Here is a 15,793-nt window from a genome sequence, read left to right as displayed (position 1 = left end):
TGCTATTAATTCTGCCTTTTGTGCTGATGTTCCTTTCGCCAGTGGCCGAGCTTCTATCACCTTGTCTATTGTTGTCACTGCATATCCTGCATAGCGGATCCCTTCTTTCACATAACTACTGCCGTCGGTGTAATATTGAACATCGGGGTTCTGGATGGGAAAATCACGAAGATCTGGTCTACTTGAGAATACTTCATCCATTACTTCCAAACAATCATGTTGACTTTCAGTAGGTTGTGGCAAAAGGGTAGCTGGATTTAAGGTGTTTACAGTCTCTAAATGCACTCTTGGGTTTTCACACAACATTGCTTGATACTTGGTCATACGGCTGTTACTAAACCAATGATTTCCTTTGTAATCCAACAACGTCTGTACTGCATGTGGGACTCGTACATAAAGTTCTTGACCCAGAGTGAGTTTATCGGCTTCAGCTACTAGCAGGGCGGCTGCAGCTACGGCTCTTAGACAAGGTGGAAGTCCGCTGGCCACTGCATCCAGTTGCTTAGACATGTAGGCAACAGGTCTTTGCCATGATCCCAAGTACTGTGTCAATACTCCCACAGCCATTCTTCTTTGCTCGTGTACATATAAGTAGAATGGTCGTGTGTGATCAGGTAGACCTAATGCTGGGGCACTCATCAAAGCCTTCTTCACATCTTCAAATGCCGTTTGCTGTTCTTGGGTCCATAAGAAGGGGTCGTGCTCTGTACCTTTGATAGCTGCGTACAGAGGTTTTGCCAGTATCGCATAGCTGGGAATCCATATCCTACAGAAGCCTGCTGCCCCCAAGAATTCTCGCACTTGTCTTCTATTCTTGGGTATTGGTATTTGGCAGACAGCTTCTTTTCTCTCTGGCCCCATAATTCTTTGACCTTCAGAGATATGGAATCCTAGATACTTGACAGTTGGCAAACACAACTGAGCCTTCTTTCTAGACACCTTGTATCCTGCCTTCCAGAGAATGTGTAGTAGATCGTGCGTTGCTTGCTGACATTTTTCTTTTGTAACTGCTGCTATCAACAAGTCATCTACATATTGTAACAATACACATTCTCCTGGGATAGACTCGAAATCCAGTAGATCTTGACTTAGAGCTGAACCAAATAGGGTAGGTGAATTTTTAAACCCTTGGGGAAGTCTTGTCCAAGTCATTTGGCGTTTTGAGCCCGTTACAGCGTTCTCCCACTGGAAAGCGAAAATACATTGGCTTTCTGCGGCAATTCGGAGGCAAAAGAAGGCATCTTTGAGATCTAAGACTGTGAAGTAAGTAGCCCCGCCCGGAATTAAAGCAAGCAGGTTATATGGATTGGGTACAACTGGATGTATGCTAACAACCGCATCATTGACTGCTCTTAAGTCCTGTACAGGTCGATACTCATCTGTACCGGGCTTTTGAACAGGCAGCAATGGGGTGTTCCAGGGGGAAGTACAGAATTTTAGGATACCATACCGTATGAACTTATCCAGATAGGATTGGATGTTCTTCTTAGCCTTCTGCGGAATGTGATATTGTCTTAGGCTCACTGGATAAACCCCATGTTTCAGTTCAATTTTTATTGGTGGAATATTGCGGGCCAGTCCTGGTGGGTTGTTCTCTGCCCAAACTCCTGGTATGTTAAACAATGTCTCATCACTCCTAGGGTTTTGGCTAGTCAACACTGTATAAAGTCGCCACTCTTCTTCCTTTGGTACGGATAAAGTCATAATACCTGAAGGTCCATTAAACTTTAAAGATGTTGTTCCATCTGGTAGGAACGTAATCTGCGCTTGTAATTTGGATAGCATATCACGTCCCAGCAATTGGACTGGACATTCAGGCATATAAAGGAATTGGTGTTTTACTACGTGGCCTCCCAATGTACAGAGTCGACTTTTAAGAACCGGTTTTTCAGCACTTCTTCCAGTTGCTCCTATCACAGTAATAGTCCTTCCAGATGGAGGAGCAACTAGATTAGTCACCACTGAATGTTCAGCACCAGTGTCGATCATGAACGCACTCCTTTTCCCCCCTATTGATACATCGACCATAGGCTCCGCTCGACCAAGGGGGATGGAGCCCGGTCGGTATCAATAGTCCTCCATGACAGTGTCAGCCAATCCTACAAAGTCCCTACCTTCTCTATCGCGGGACCTTTGCGCTGCTGGAATATACCTGTCTTCCCTAACACTTCCTCTGTTCCCATTACTCCCTCTATAACCATTACTCCCTCCGGGGCCTCCTCTACCTCTCGCTCTACCTCTAAAGTTTCCGTAGCCTGCCCTGGGTTGGTCTCTCTCGTACTGCTCTCTTTGCGGACATTTGTTCCTCCAATGCCCTTCTTCCTTGCAATACGCGCATTGATCCCTACTCAAAGGCTCCCTACTCCATCTATTATTGCCTCTATCTGGGCCCCGTTTATCTACGCCTGCGATCGCTACCGCTAGCATATCAGCCTTTTTACGCATCTTGCGCTCTTCCTCTTTCTTACTTTCTGTATCCCTGTTCATATAGACCTTATTTGCTACCTCCATTAGTTGGGTGATGGACATACCTGCAAACCCTTCTAACTTTTGTAGCTTGCGCTTAATATCTCCGTATGCTTGGCTGACAAAGGCGGAGTTAACCATTCGGGAATTGTCTGCGTCTTCCGGATTAAAGGGGGTATACAAGCGGTATGCCTCCAATAATCGGTCATAAAAGACACTGGGCGCTTCATCGCTTTTCTGGATCACCTCAACTGTCTTCGACATGTTAATGGCTTTCTTTCCTCCGGCTTTCATGCCAGCAATTATAGCGTCTCTATAGGCTCTGAGTTGAACCATATCAGCACCATTTACGTTCCAATCGGGATCGGTGTTGGGATAGTGTGTCGCGGCCCATGCTGCTGGATTGGCTTGGTTCAAAGCACGGGCTCTATCCTCTAATGCTTTAATGGCTGCTTGATTTATTCTTGTCCTTTCCTCATTGTTAAATAAAGTCATTAGTAACTGCTGGCAATCAGCCCATGTCGGATTATGCGTCTGTACTATTGAGGTGAACAGATCAGTCATAGCTTGTGGTTTCTCAGTATACGAGGAATTATGGGTCTTCCAGTTTAAAAGATCGGTTGTGGTAAATGGGACATATACGAAGACTGGGTCAGCGTGTGCCATTTGACCTGCGGCATCGATATAAGCTGACCCGGGATTCAGACGAAGAGGCATCTGATAGTGCTTTAATTGTTGGGCACCAGTCAACTGTCGGGTTTGGATGGGGCTACGTAGAGAGGCGTCAGTCATGGGTTCCGGTCGGGGAGAGATAGGGTATGGGGATGTGGGAGGTCGGTTTTGGGAAAAGGTCGTAAATAGAACACTTCGGGCCGAGCTAGATGAAGCTTGACCGGAAGTCTGAAGTGGCGCCAAATCAGGATATTCGTTTCTAATGGAGGTTGGTCTATCTGGTTCCGGAAGGGGGGATTTAGTACGAGGGGGGGTGGATCCTGCACTGGAGGAGGAAGCGGAAGTGGATGAGGGTAATGAGGGAAGGGTTACAGGACTTCCTGTATTTGCGTCACTTCCTCTTACCGGAAAGTAAGGGGGCGGCAAAGGGATCTCGGACTCAGGGGGCGTGTCCAAAATGGGCCTAACACCAGTCCTAGTGGACGAGCAAGTCCTAGCTACCATGAGGCGACACTGCTCCTCGTGGCATGTCTGGAGCCATTTTGGCGAGTCATTTACGGCCTGTCTCCAACAGTCAATATAAGGAAACTGGCCGTAAAGTTCAGGCCTACCCGATACAGCCACGTGTAAGCGCTGTACCAGAGTTGGATCCAAACTGCCACGTGGCGGCCATGCCGCAACCAAAGTAGGCCACTCCCTAGTACACAAAGTGACCAAACGTACAGGAGACATCTTTACCCCAAAATCACAAACTTTGAATCCCTTTTTAAAATTCTTAACCATACATCCTAAGGGATCCGGAATCGTTGACTGCGACGCACCCATACTTAACAATGGAACGTCGTCGACAACGAATACTATACACGCGTACTATTCAACAGTCACACCCGTTTCCTCTGGCAACAGCACCACGTGGTACGGTTACCAAGTGAAACGTACACAATAACAATAAACACTCAGGGAATTCCCGTACACACACAGCTGCTACACCAGTCACTATATAATCAATATTATGCCCTTTGGCGTAACTACACAGTCACCCACGCTATAATTCTCTATATACGAATTACCCGTCTATAACACACCCCAGTAACATCGTCTTTTACAAATAGCGGTTACAGTACGGTTAGCATAGGTCAAAGCACAAGTTAAGGTCACAATACAATTATTAGTGGTTATGGTGTTAAACATGCAATGGACGACAATGATTAGTACTTATTATATAATGTCAGTAAATATACAGGGTTATGGTACCGTGCACTATAATACAGCAACACACTATTAACACTCTCGCTAGACGGCTGAGCTCGCGCTATCTAACAAGATATACACTTTACTAAAACAATCGTTAACACATTTACAATTCCCAACTAAACTATTGGCCAGTACCTTGAATGGACTACCTAAAACTATATACACCCGTTTTGGTTAGCCACACTGCCCAATCACCACATATACATAGCGAGCTAGAGAACCGAATTTACACAGGCGCCTCTTAGTCGCACTATACAACGAGCTAGAGATCCGAATTTACACAGGCGCCTCTTAGTCGTACTATCAAAAGTCTAGTGGGTTCCAAATTTACACGCCTTCCCACTTAGCCCAGATAGGATGAGAACTAGCGAACCGAATTTACACAGGCGCCGCTTAGTCTCCCGGTCCCTCCGACCTAGCGAACGTAATATACACCCTAGAACGCTAGTCTAGACAAGACACCGGTGTCCGGCTAGGGCTATCTTACACCAGGACCCCGCCTGACTAACCAAATCAAACGGTCTGACTAAAGAGCGTTCGATCGAGCGGTGCGCCTTCGCTCCTTCCCTCCGACAGAGGGGGCAGATACAGATTCAAAAACCCCTTTGGGCCTACCGCACAATCGGTATACCCCTAGCGGGTCCTGCCGTCTAAAACAGCAGTTATCTTACCTCCTCGTTCCTGAACCTGAGTTCACACTCATCGACGGGGACACCCCAGCACTTCTCACGTAGAGGCCGATGATCTCCTGGACAACAGACCAGTGGCGCCGAGACGAAGGGAGGTCCACGCAGAAGTTCAGGGGTGCAGCCGTAGAGAACGTGGGCAAAGATAGACCGTCTCACGCCTCTGCCTCTCAGCTACCGTTGAACGATGAGCTTCCCGGCCAATGCACCAAATGATACCGGAGAAACTGACGGAAGCCAAGCACAGAGAGATGGACACAGGTTTCTTCAGGAAGGAAGAGATTCTTTATTGGATCACCGATCGGGACTCAGAGGGACTAGCGTCACCAAAATACAGCAAAGTCTGAGTACTGAATACATAGAGTACATTCCTTATATAGCACTGTAGCTCCTCCCACAATTAACTACACCCACACATACCCTTAACCTATTTAATAAATAGAGTCTAAACTCATCCATCCGGTCTAACCACGTGGCTCATCTGATACAAAGGAGAGGGACGCGTAATTCCAGTTCTTACATTCCTGCACCTGGTCAGTACAGTGATGACAGTATCTTAGCTACGTGTTATTAACTAACTGATACTACAAACACATATACATACATATGCCTTGTGGCAATCTTAGCCTGCTAAACTTGTATTTTACTGGAATTACATCACATTACCAGATGTTGGGCATCTAAAACACAAGTATTGTATATTTTGAAATAACAGTAAATAATAACAAGTGTTTCTGGTTATGTTATTAAACGCAATATCCCCCGAACATTTAGCCCTAAGTTTCAAAGTGGATCTGTCACAAGGTGGCCTCTTCGGTTATAATCTGGTGGCAATTGGGCACAGGGAGAAGTAGGTTTAGATTGTAAGCTCACGGGCTATCTAGCTAAGTACTCTGTATAAAATCGCTTCAATGGCTAGATCTCAGTTTACAGGCAGGGCCCTATCTGCCTTTTGTATTTGTCTATGTATAGTGTACGTGCTCCACTAATTGTACAGCTGCAGATTTTGTTGGCACTTTATAAATACCAGTAATAAATGAAAAAAAATAATTGTTTACTTACCTGAAGCTGTGTTTCCTGGATGGCACCATCTTCTTCCTGTAGACCTTCTTCGGCTCCTGGCCCTTCAACTGCCAGGAGCCCCATCAGTCTGCATAGATCACGTCTTGCAGTGAGTCACGGCTGTCACTTGTGATAGCTACTGGGTTTGGGCAAATGTTGATAGCGGAGCTCTGCCATTTGTCAACCTCAAAGTAGTCCCTAATTTTTCTTTTGTTGTCCTTACGTTGAAATTCCAAAGTCATCATGAGCATTTAAGACTATAAAGACTATATTATTAATATTATTGCCATTTATATAGCGCCAACAGATTCCATAGCACTTTACAATATTCAAAGAGGGGGGGAATGTAACTATAAATAGGACAATTGAAAGAAAACTTACAGAAACAATAGGTTGAAGAGGACCCTGCTCAAACAAGCTTACAGTCTGAACAGGATCCATATGAAATACTCAGAAGTAACAGAGCCACTTTAGTTCTAACCATATATGTAAACCTAATAAATCAAACTTTAACCCAAAATCTCCCAACTTAAGTAACCGTCCCAACTGAGTGCATCCGTGTTCTCTGTTTTGTTCTGTTTGTGTGTTCCATTCCATGGCTACTGAAATAACAGAGAACAGTGTCTGGCATGCTAGTAGTTGTAAAACTATGTTTAAAACTGGGATCAGAATTTCCACTTACCAAGGATGTTTCATTAAGAAGGAAGTCTAGATTACCTGTTGCCCTTAGGTAAGAAGGCAGGCGCATACTTGCCACAAGAAAAAAAGCCCCTGTGTCAGTACGAAGTGCTATTACATGTCACTGGGCTTCTCCTACACAGCAGTGATTACTACAAAAGTTGTGCAGTGATCAATAAGGAAAAAAGCAAATCTCTTGGCAGCAGCGATATTAAACACCAGGAAAGTCGTCCCCCCACACAAAGGTAACAGGGAGAAAAAAGGAGATGGTCATGAAACTGTCACCAGCTGTCCACATTTAGTAGATGTGCAGAGAAGTTCCACCAGAAGGTGCTGCAAAGGAGTTGCCACCACTGATAGCCAACAATGGAAAATGAGACTCCACAGTCCTTAATACATTTTAGTTGGTCTTTATTGCAGCTGCCACAAGTCACCTGGCAACATTTTATCTCTAACAAATTCCGGAGAGGTTTGACGTATTACCAGGTTCTTTTACTACCTCTCCACATGTCACAATCTCTTTCATTGCCATTTGTCAGGTGCAGGAAAATTGCACGTATTATAGAGAATAAGGAATCGACTGATCGGAGTTGGGGGTTCAAATACACAGCTGCATTCACACACACATGCATTCCTCATTTCCAACACACACATCACTTATCAGACACCAACCCGCTATATATAAACTAGCCTACATAAACACACTCAATGATATTGCACATGCATACTCCCTTGAATTTGCATACCTACTGAAGTTCCATGCTACAGACAACATTTAAATTTAAAACAAAATTACTTTTATTGTAGGAAGCTACTTTTAGGCCTAGGTCAGAAATTTTCAGCCCTGTTCCTGGAGACATAGAAGATATCATTTTTAAGACAGAACCCCTATAGATTGACAGTATATACAAAGAAAAAAAGTAGGGACTATGTTATCTTATAGCGTGAACACAAGTCTGTGCAGTGAAAACGTTTTGTGTGGATACTGTGTATCAAATCGTTATTATAAATCGAGCTGCTATCACACTGAATGTGTAATTCTCCCCAAACACACAAATCCGTGAAATACAAAGTTTAAAACAGTGGAGCGCTTATGTGGTAACCCAGTATTATATTGTGCATACACAAAAAAATGATATTCAAGCACTTAACTGGGATTTTTTCTAGTGATATATTGGTGTCTTCTGTGCCTTTAAAATATAAAATTGCATATAGTGTAATAATGTTATTTTTGTAAGCACAGGAAAAAAGGAAGAAAATGGAAAAACTCACATATTCCAGAGCTAATATAACCTAGCTCTGGTATGGATTGCTTTTAGGTCCGTTCCTGGGCGACCTCCCCCTCTTTATTTCAGTACTGGCGTAGATCCAATGTTACCTCTCAAATAGAAACAGTATATAGTGAAGGTCCACCAGACCTGGATTATAATTCTTATATAGGTGAAAATATACTCACAAATGTAGAGCCTGTAACCTGGCTCAGTAAATCAGCTTAGTGTAGTTTGGGACTACACACCCATCTGTATAGATGCCGGAGACTTAAATTCGGTAAAAAAGTATTATTTTTATTTTTTCCAGATGGAAATAAAATTAAGTATATAAAAAATACAATACCAAATCTATTTAAAAAGTCTATTCAAATAAAGAAACGCGTTTCACCGTTCAGTTTCGGCTTCCTCAGTCTTCTAATTCTGACTTCCTTGGTCTCCGTCTTTAAATGCTTCCTCCTCTTGTTCTCTATCAGCTGTTTCTCGTTCAATCTTCTTTTCGCGCTGTTTTTGCGGTTCACGCCTCGGTTTCGATATGTGTGCGTGGACCGCATGATGTCATTACGTCAACATAAGAGTTCGTTTGCGGAAGGGCGTGTTACAACGTTCCTCTCTCCCTTCTTCTTGTCTGCATTTCATTTTGCGTTTCACCAATTGGGGATTCATTTCGCAGATAAAGAAGGAAATTGTATTGAATCAATTTATTGCATTAAACATCTCTTTAGTGTATGGGAATATGTTTCTTATAGAGTATGTATAAGGTAGGAAGATAAATCCTATTACCTCTATTATATATATACCGCATTATCTTTTAAATGATCTTTTACATAAATTCAACATATTTTCTAAATTATTCAAATACATTAAATATCCTGATACATATATTGATCTAAAAAATGGTAAATCTAAAATAAATATTAAATATAAATTTCTAGTCTCCTAAAAAGTTTTAGCCAGTTTCTAAAATTAATAGATCTTCTTTAAAAGAAAAGTGTTCCTTGATTTTAATAGTATAGATATTATTGTCTTCACTTTAGAAAGTGGCAAATCTCGAAATCACTGTTAAGTCCATATGGGGTCATTGTATTTAGCATAAAAATTAATTCCATCTCTGCCTTTCCTATAATCTTATTAAAGTCCCCTCCTCTCCAGTCGTTTCGGATTTTCTTTATACCCATAAATTTCATGCCTATAGGGTTTTTTTGGTGGCAGATTCCAAAGTGAGCTGAAACACTATGGTTTTCATAGCCCTTTAAAATATTTCTTGAGTGTTCCTCTATACGTGTATGTAGTGCTCTTGTTGTTCTCCCTACATATCTCAGCCCACATGGGCATTCTAATAGATATATTATGTTTTTAGTATGGCATGTAATAAATTCCTTAATTTTATGAGTTTTCTTTTCTGAATGAAATTCTTTAATTATTCTTCTGTGATTGCCTGTTCTCTTACACGCCGTACACTGTCCGCAGCCATAAAATCCAATGTTGTTATCTAGCCTAGATGGGATTTTTATTTCTCTTAAGTGACTTCTTACCAGACTACTTTTAATATTTCTAACACCCCTATGGACTATTTTTGGTTTTTCTGTCAAGATTTCTTTTAATGTTGGGTCTTGCAACAAGATATGCCAATTTTTTTGTATTATATTTCTTACTTTTCTATTTTGATTGCTGAAATTGCATATGAAGGGAATACTACTTGGATGTGTGTTTTTCTTATTAATTTTATATTTCAATATATCTTCTCTATTTCTTGCTTTTATTTCTATTCTTGCTTGTTCTAATTTTTCTTCTTCATATCCTTTTTGTAGGAAATCATTCTTTATCTTCAGGGATTGTTCTTCATATAGTTTCTGGTCTGTACAATTTCGTCTTATGCGGAGAAATTGTCCCTTAGGGGCATTCTCTAACCACGGAGAATAGTGGCAGCTATCTCTTTCAATGAAGCTATTAGTGTCTACTAGTTTGAAATGGTTTTTTGTTTTAATTTCTCCTTCTTCGATGTAGATAACTAAATCTAGAAAAATTACTTCTGTTTTACTCCAGACACTATTAAGTTCTATGCCCCATGCATTATTGTTCAAAAAAGTTAAAAAGGTTGTCAACTTTTCCTCTGTACCTCTCCAAATGAAAAAAATGTCGTCTATATAACGGCCATATGACACCAAGTCTGCCCCCCAGTCATGCTGTCCATATATGAAGGAATCTTCCCAATGGGCCATGAACAGATTTGCATAACTGGGTGCAAACTTGGTCCCCATGGCCGTTCCCTTTTCTTGAATGAAGAATTCGTTCCCATACCAAAAATAGTTATTAAATAATATTAATTCTATCCCTTCAATTACAAATTCAATTTGATCCGGTAAAAGGTCTCCATTATCTTCCAAAAATGTCCTTACTGCCTCACAACCTCTAGAATGGGGGATGTTACTATATAGTTGTGTAACATCGCTAGTTACTAAAAAGAAATTACTTTGCCAGCTACAATCTTTAATTAAATTCAGAACAACTGTAGTGTCTCTAATATAGGATTTTGTTTTCTGTACTATCGGTTGGAGTTGAACATCTATATATTCTGATATTCTACTTGATATAGCGTCTATGCCTGCAATTATGGGTCTTCCTGGTGGATTTTGTAGGTTTTTATGAATCTTCGGTAGGAAGTAAAAAACCGGAATCTTCGGATGTTTCACATTTAGGTATTCATATTCCTTTTTATTTAGGATTCCTCTAGAGCTACCTTTTTCTAGAAAAGTTGTAAATTTCTCTTTTATTGTATTTGTAGGATCTCCTGTTATTTTCCTATATGTGCTACTATCACCTAGGATTCTTCCCGCTTCACTCTCATAATTTGCTTTTGACATGACGACAATCCCTCCCCCCTTGTCCGCCGGTTTAATCACTATATTAGGATCTTCTTTAAGGTTTTTTAGGGCCTGTCTCTCCTTAAAGTTTAAATTGTCTTTAAATTTGTTTTTATCTTTAATTTCATTGATTTCTGACATGACCACAGTTTCAAATGCTGTCATCTGATCTGAAATCATCTGTCTCGGGAAAAATGCAGATTTCTCCTTTAGCTCTGTGTGTTTAAATGTTGTGGCATTTATAGTCCTCTCTATGGGGTTTTTTTGGAAGTATTTTTTAAGGCACAGATTTCTCTTGAACTTATTAAGATCTATATACATTTGGAATTTATTTAAATTTTCACTTGGTGCAAATTTTAATCCTTTCTTAAGAATTCTTATTTCTTCTGTTTTAAGTTCCCTTTGGCTTAAATTGAAAATCCCACTAGTATCTACAGGTTCTACCTTCGTTCTCTCTTTTCCCTGTTGAGTTCTCTGTCCTCCTCTATTTCCTCTCCCTCTGTTGATCTCCTTCTTTTTGTGTATGTGGGTAAACTCCAATCTGTCTCTAATTTGTTCCTGGTTCTCAGTCTCCCCATCTGAAAAACCTGTTCATCATTTTCTAGTGGTTGGTATCTATTGGATGTTGTTATTTCTCTACTATTCACAATCTTATATTTATTCTTCGGTGATCTGTAGGGGGTATAATTTCTCTCTCTTTGTCTATAGGTATCTTTTCTAGTATTTTCATAGGTCTTTCTGTATCTCTGTTCTTCATACTGTTTAGCATTATGATATGAGGAGTATAATTTTTTTCTATGGTAAAGTTTGTTCGAATTTTCTTGTCTAACCCAATTATCCCTTCTTTGTCCTCTAGGGGGTGTGAGTTCTCGTTCTCTTCCTCTTTTTTCTATGATCTCCCTCTTTTCCTGATTGTTTCTTCCATATTGTCTAGGGGTTTTTATTGTTGTATAAATTTCTTTATTTTGTTTATTAAAGGATCTCACTTGATGTGTTTTATAGTCTTTAACATCTCTAAAGTATTTCTTCTTTTTGATGTCAATCACATCTTTTTCTAGTTTGTCCAAATTAGCTTGAATTCTATGGGTCTCTTCATCGAACTCCTTTTGATTTAAATCATTTAAGATTTTCTCTTGATGTTTGCTAATTTCTATATCTAATTCCTTTAGATTTTCTTTTCTTCTCTTAATGATGAGGTTCATGGTGGAAAAGGAGAAGCCTTCCAACATTTCCTCCCATTCCCTCATGAATTTTTCCTCATCTCTATCGAATGTAGGTACTTTAAAGTACCTTAGACCTCTAGGTGTTATTTTTTCTTTCACATATTTTTCCAATGTTGCAATTTCCCATTTTATTTTTAATTCTCTATTGAGCATTTTCTCTAGGTCATTACATATTTTTTGAGCATTTTCTGTTCTATTATATTCTGGTCTTTCTGTCCAGTTAGAAAATTCAACTTCCATATCTTTGTAGAAGTTATTACGTCTATCAAACAAAGCCATGATTCTAGAAACAATTTCACTACACAATGGAGAATTTCAAACAATATAGCGTGAACACAAGTCTGTGCAGTGAAAACGTTTTGTGTGGATACTGTGTATCAAATCGTTATTATAAATCGAGCTGCTATCACACTGAATGTGTAATTCTCCCCAAACACACAAATCCGTGAAATACAAAGTTTAAAACAGTGGAGCGCTTATGTGGTAACCCAGTATTATATTGTGCATACACAAAAAAATGATATTCAAGCACTTAACTGGGATTTTTTCTAGTGATATATTGGTGTCTTCTGTGCCTTTAAAATATAAAATTGCATATAGTGTAATAATGTTATTTTTGTAAGCACAGGAAAAAAGGAAGAAAATGGAAAAACTCACATATTCCAGAGCTAATATAACCTAGCTCTGGTATGGATTGCTTTTAGGTCCGTTCCTGGGCGACCTCCCCCTCTTTATTTCAGTACTGGCGTAGATCCAATGTTACCTCTCAAATAGAAACAGTATATAGTGAAGGTCCACCAGACCTGGATTATAATTCTTATATAGGTGAAAATATACTCACAAATGTAGAGCCTGTAACCTGGCTCAGTAAATCAGCTTAGTGTAGTTTGGGACTACACACCCATCTGTATAGATGCCGGAGACTTAAATTCGGTAAAAAAGTATTATTTTTATTTTTTCCAGATGGAAATAAAATTAAGTATATAAAAAATACAATACCAAATCTATTTAAAAAGTCTATTCAAATAAAGAAACGCGTTTCACCGTTCAGTTTCGGCTTCCTCAGTCTTCTAATTCTGACTTCCTTGGTCTCCGTCTTTAAATGCTTCCTCCTCTTGTTCTCTATCAGCTGTTTCTCGTTCAATCTTCTTTTCGCGCTGTTTTTGCGGTTCACGCCTCGGTTTCGATATGTGTGCGTGGACCGCATGATGTCATTACGTCAACATAAGAGTTCGTTTGCGGAAGGGCGTGTTACAACGTTCCTCTCTCCCTTCTTCTTGTCTGCATTTCATTTTGCGTTTCACCAATTGGGGATTCATTTCGCAGATAAAGAAGGAAATTGTATTGAATCAATTTATTGCATTAAACATCTCTTTAGTGTATGGGAATATGTTTCTTATAGAGTATGTATAAGGTAGGAAGATAAATCCTATTACCTCTATTATATATATACCGCATTATCTTTTAAATGATCTTTTACATAAATTCAACATATTTTCTAAATTATTCAAATACATTAAATATCCTGATACATATATTGATCTAAAAAATGGTAAATCTAATTTTATATTTTAAAGGCACAGAAGACACCAATATATCACTAGAAAAAATCCCAGTTAAGTGCTTGAATATCATTTTTTTGTGTATGCACAATATAATACTGGGTTACCACATAAGCGCTCCACTGTTTTAAACTATGTTATCTTATGTGTATGTTGAAAAGGGAAGAACAGTGCAAAGGATGTAGCTTTAAAGAACTTATCCTGCCTTGTCGTATTCTGCACAATAAAGGATTATGGAAGCTTATTGTCGGTGTGCAAGAAAATATGTGGAGGGTCTAATTTGATCTTCTATAAAAAAAAGTCTCGAAAAAAATTATTTTTGTACTTTTGAGACAAATGCATCTCAGAGAGGATATGATAGTCCCATATAAATACATACAGTACAAGTGGTACTCTGCTAACCGAATATTAAGTTTATAGAACATGTTGTCACCCATTTACAATTAAAAGATGTTACGTATAACAGGTGAAATTGCTCTTTACAATAAAACAATAACGATGGGGAATATTCTCTAACTGCATAATCATTAATCATATTCTGTATATATGTAAAAAGTATTCCAGGATATAATAGTTAAAATGCTTGTTCCGTACTTTTTGTTCCATGGAGATATTTTTGCTTTTTTTGGTGATGTGTTTTCGTTTTATTTATTTTTTTAATCAACAAAACTAATCACAGCTATCGGATAGCCCATACAAGATATTCAAACAGCATTTCTGCTCCAGAAATTGAATATGATTTGCAACATTGATCCCAGATAGCATTTCTTTACTATTGAAACTCATGAGATATACAGAGAGAGACAGACATGTTATCTCCGGCTAGGATATTATAGTGCCCCATATGCAATTTCAAAGCTCAACATCTGTGATATGTGAAAATTACACTCCCCCCTTTGAGTTATAAACCTTCATCTACATTTATATGACTGGCAGAGTTAATTTAATAACTGGAAGGAAATCAATGCAAAGCTTTTGGGATTACTACTAGACGCAACCACTGGCCTTTGTTGAGTGGTTACCAAGTCTGGAGACATTTAAGGAGGGCACTCAATCCCTGGAAAGTGATAAGCTGCAAACACAAGAAGTTTATTCATTTGGAGAGCATTATTGCTTCCGTGGTTAATACAAAGCTTTTGTTAGCAGCCCTCAGTCTTTTTGCCCATATTCAGGGAGGAACTTGCCAGACTTGACCAAGTAGCTTGTACTAACTTTGATGTGGATGATGAAGATTAGAAGGGCCTATACAGTGCACATGGTAAGAAGGTCAGGAAGACCTGGAGATCAGCTTTCACAGAAGGTCTTCCTGTAGTCGTCATTTATTCACTGTGAAGACACTGTCCTATAGTTTTCCTTTGTTCACTGTAAAACACTGCACTGTTCTTAGCCACAAAAATCTATTTTTCTAGACACCGAAAACTATGAATCTAGTTTTTACACTAGATGTGAAGTCTCTTATGTGATATAATTTTGTCTTTTCTCTTTTGCTACATTTTCTTCCTTTTCTTATCACTTTTCTATTTTACATCCCTTTATTTTATTTATTTGAAAATCACTTAAGTCAAAGTGGTGTAGTCTGTACCCTGTTTTTCATTGGCAAATACAATTTGAAATAAATGTTGACACAGCAAACAAACATGAACATGTTCTACTAAGTAATGTTTGATTTTCTTTTAGGTGATACTCTCTTTTACTCTATTTGAATCTATCAACAACGAGAAGGACATGCCAATGACCTGCTCTGCCCACAGTTGCAATAATCATTTTTCCAAAGGATGTGGGAAACAATTTTTCAGGTATGACATTTAACTTTAAAGTGAAACTGTCACTTCCTATAATTTTTCTTTTGTCAATTTTTATTGACGGCATACAGAGAGTCAGAAAACAAAGCCATATATGCTTTAGATATATACGTGATCATACAACAAAAAATCATGCACAATTAACTTTATACTTAGCATTAAAGGGACACTATAGTCACCAGAACAACTTTAGCTCAATGAAGTGGGTTTGGTGTATAGATCATGCCTCTGAACTCTCACTGCCCAATTCTCTGCC

At 39.3% G+C, this 15,793-nt stretch overlaps 1 protein-coding gene across 2 annotated transcripts in view; it reads left to right on the top strand.

Moving 5' to 3' along the window:
* The window catches only part of LOC134611565 (THAP domain-containing protein 5-like), a 56,120-nt gene that overhangs the window by 4,977 nt on the left and 35,350 nt on the right, over nt 1-15,793 (top strand). For both annotated transcript variants that reach the window (XM_063455559.1, XM_063455558.1), the window contains exon 2: nt 15,413-15,531. In XM_063455559.1, coding sequence (XP_063311629.1) covers nt 15,461-15,531 — 71 coding nt within the window. In that variant the 5' untranslated portion in view covers nt 15,413-15,460. The remainder of the gene's footprint in view (nt 1-15,412; nt 15,532-15,793) is intronic.

Source organism: Pelobates fuscus, chromosome 5 (genome assembly GCF_036172605.1).
Source record: "Pelobates fuscus isolate aPelFus1 chromosome 5, aPelFus1.pri, whole genome shotgun sequence".
NCBI lineage: Eukaryota > Metazoa > Chordata > Amphibia > Anura > Pelobatidae > Pelobates > Pelobates fuscus.
The sequence above is the reverse complement of the archived record's forward strand: the minus strand, read 5'-3'. Positions and strand labels throughout refer to the sequence as shown.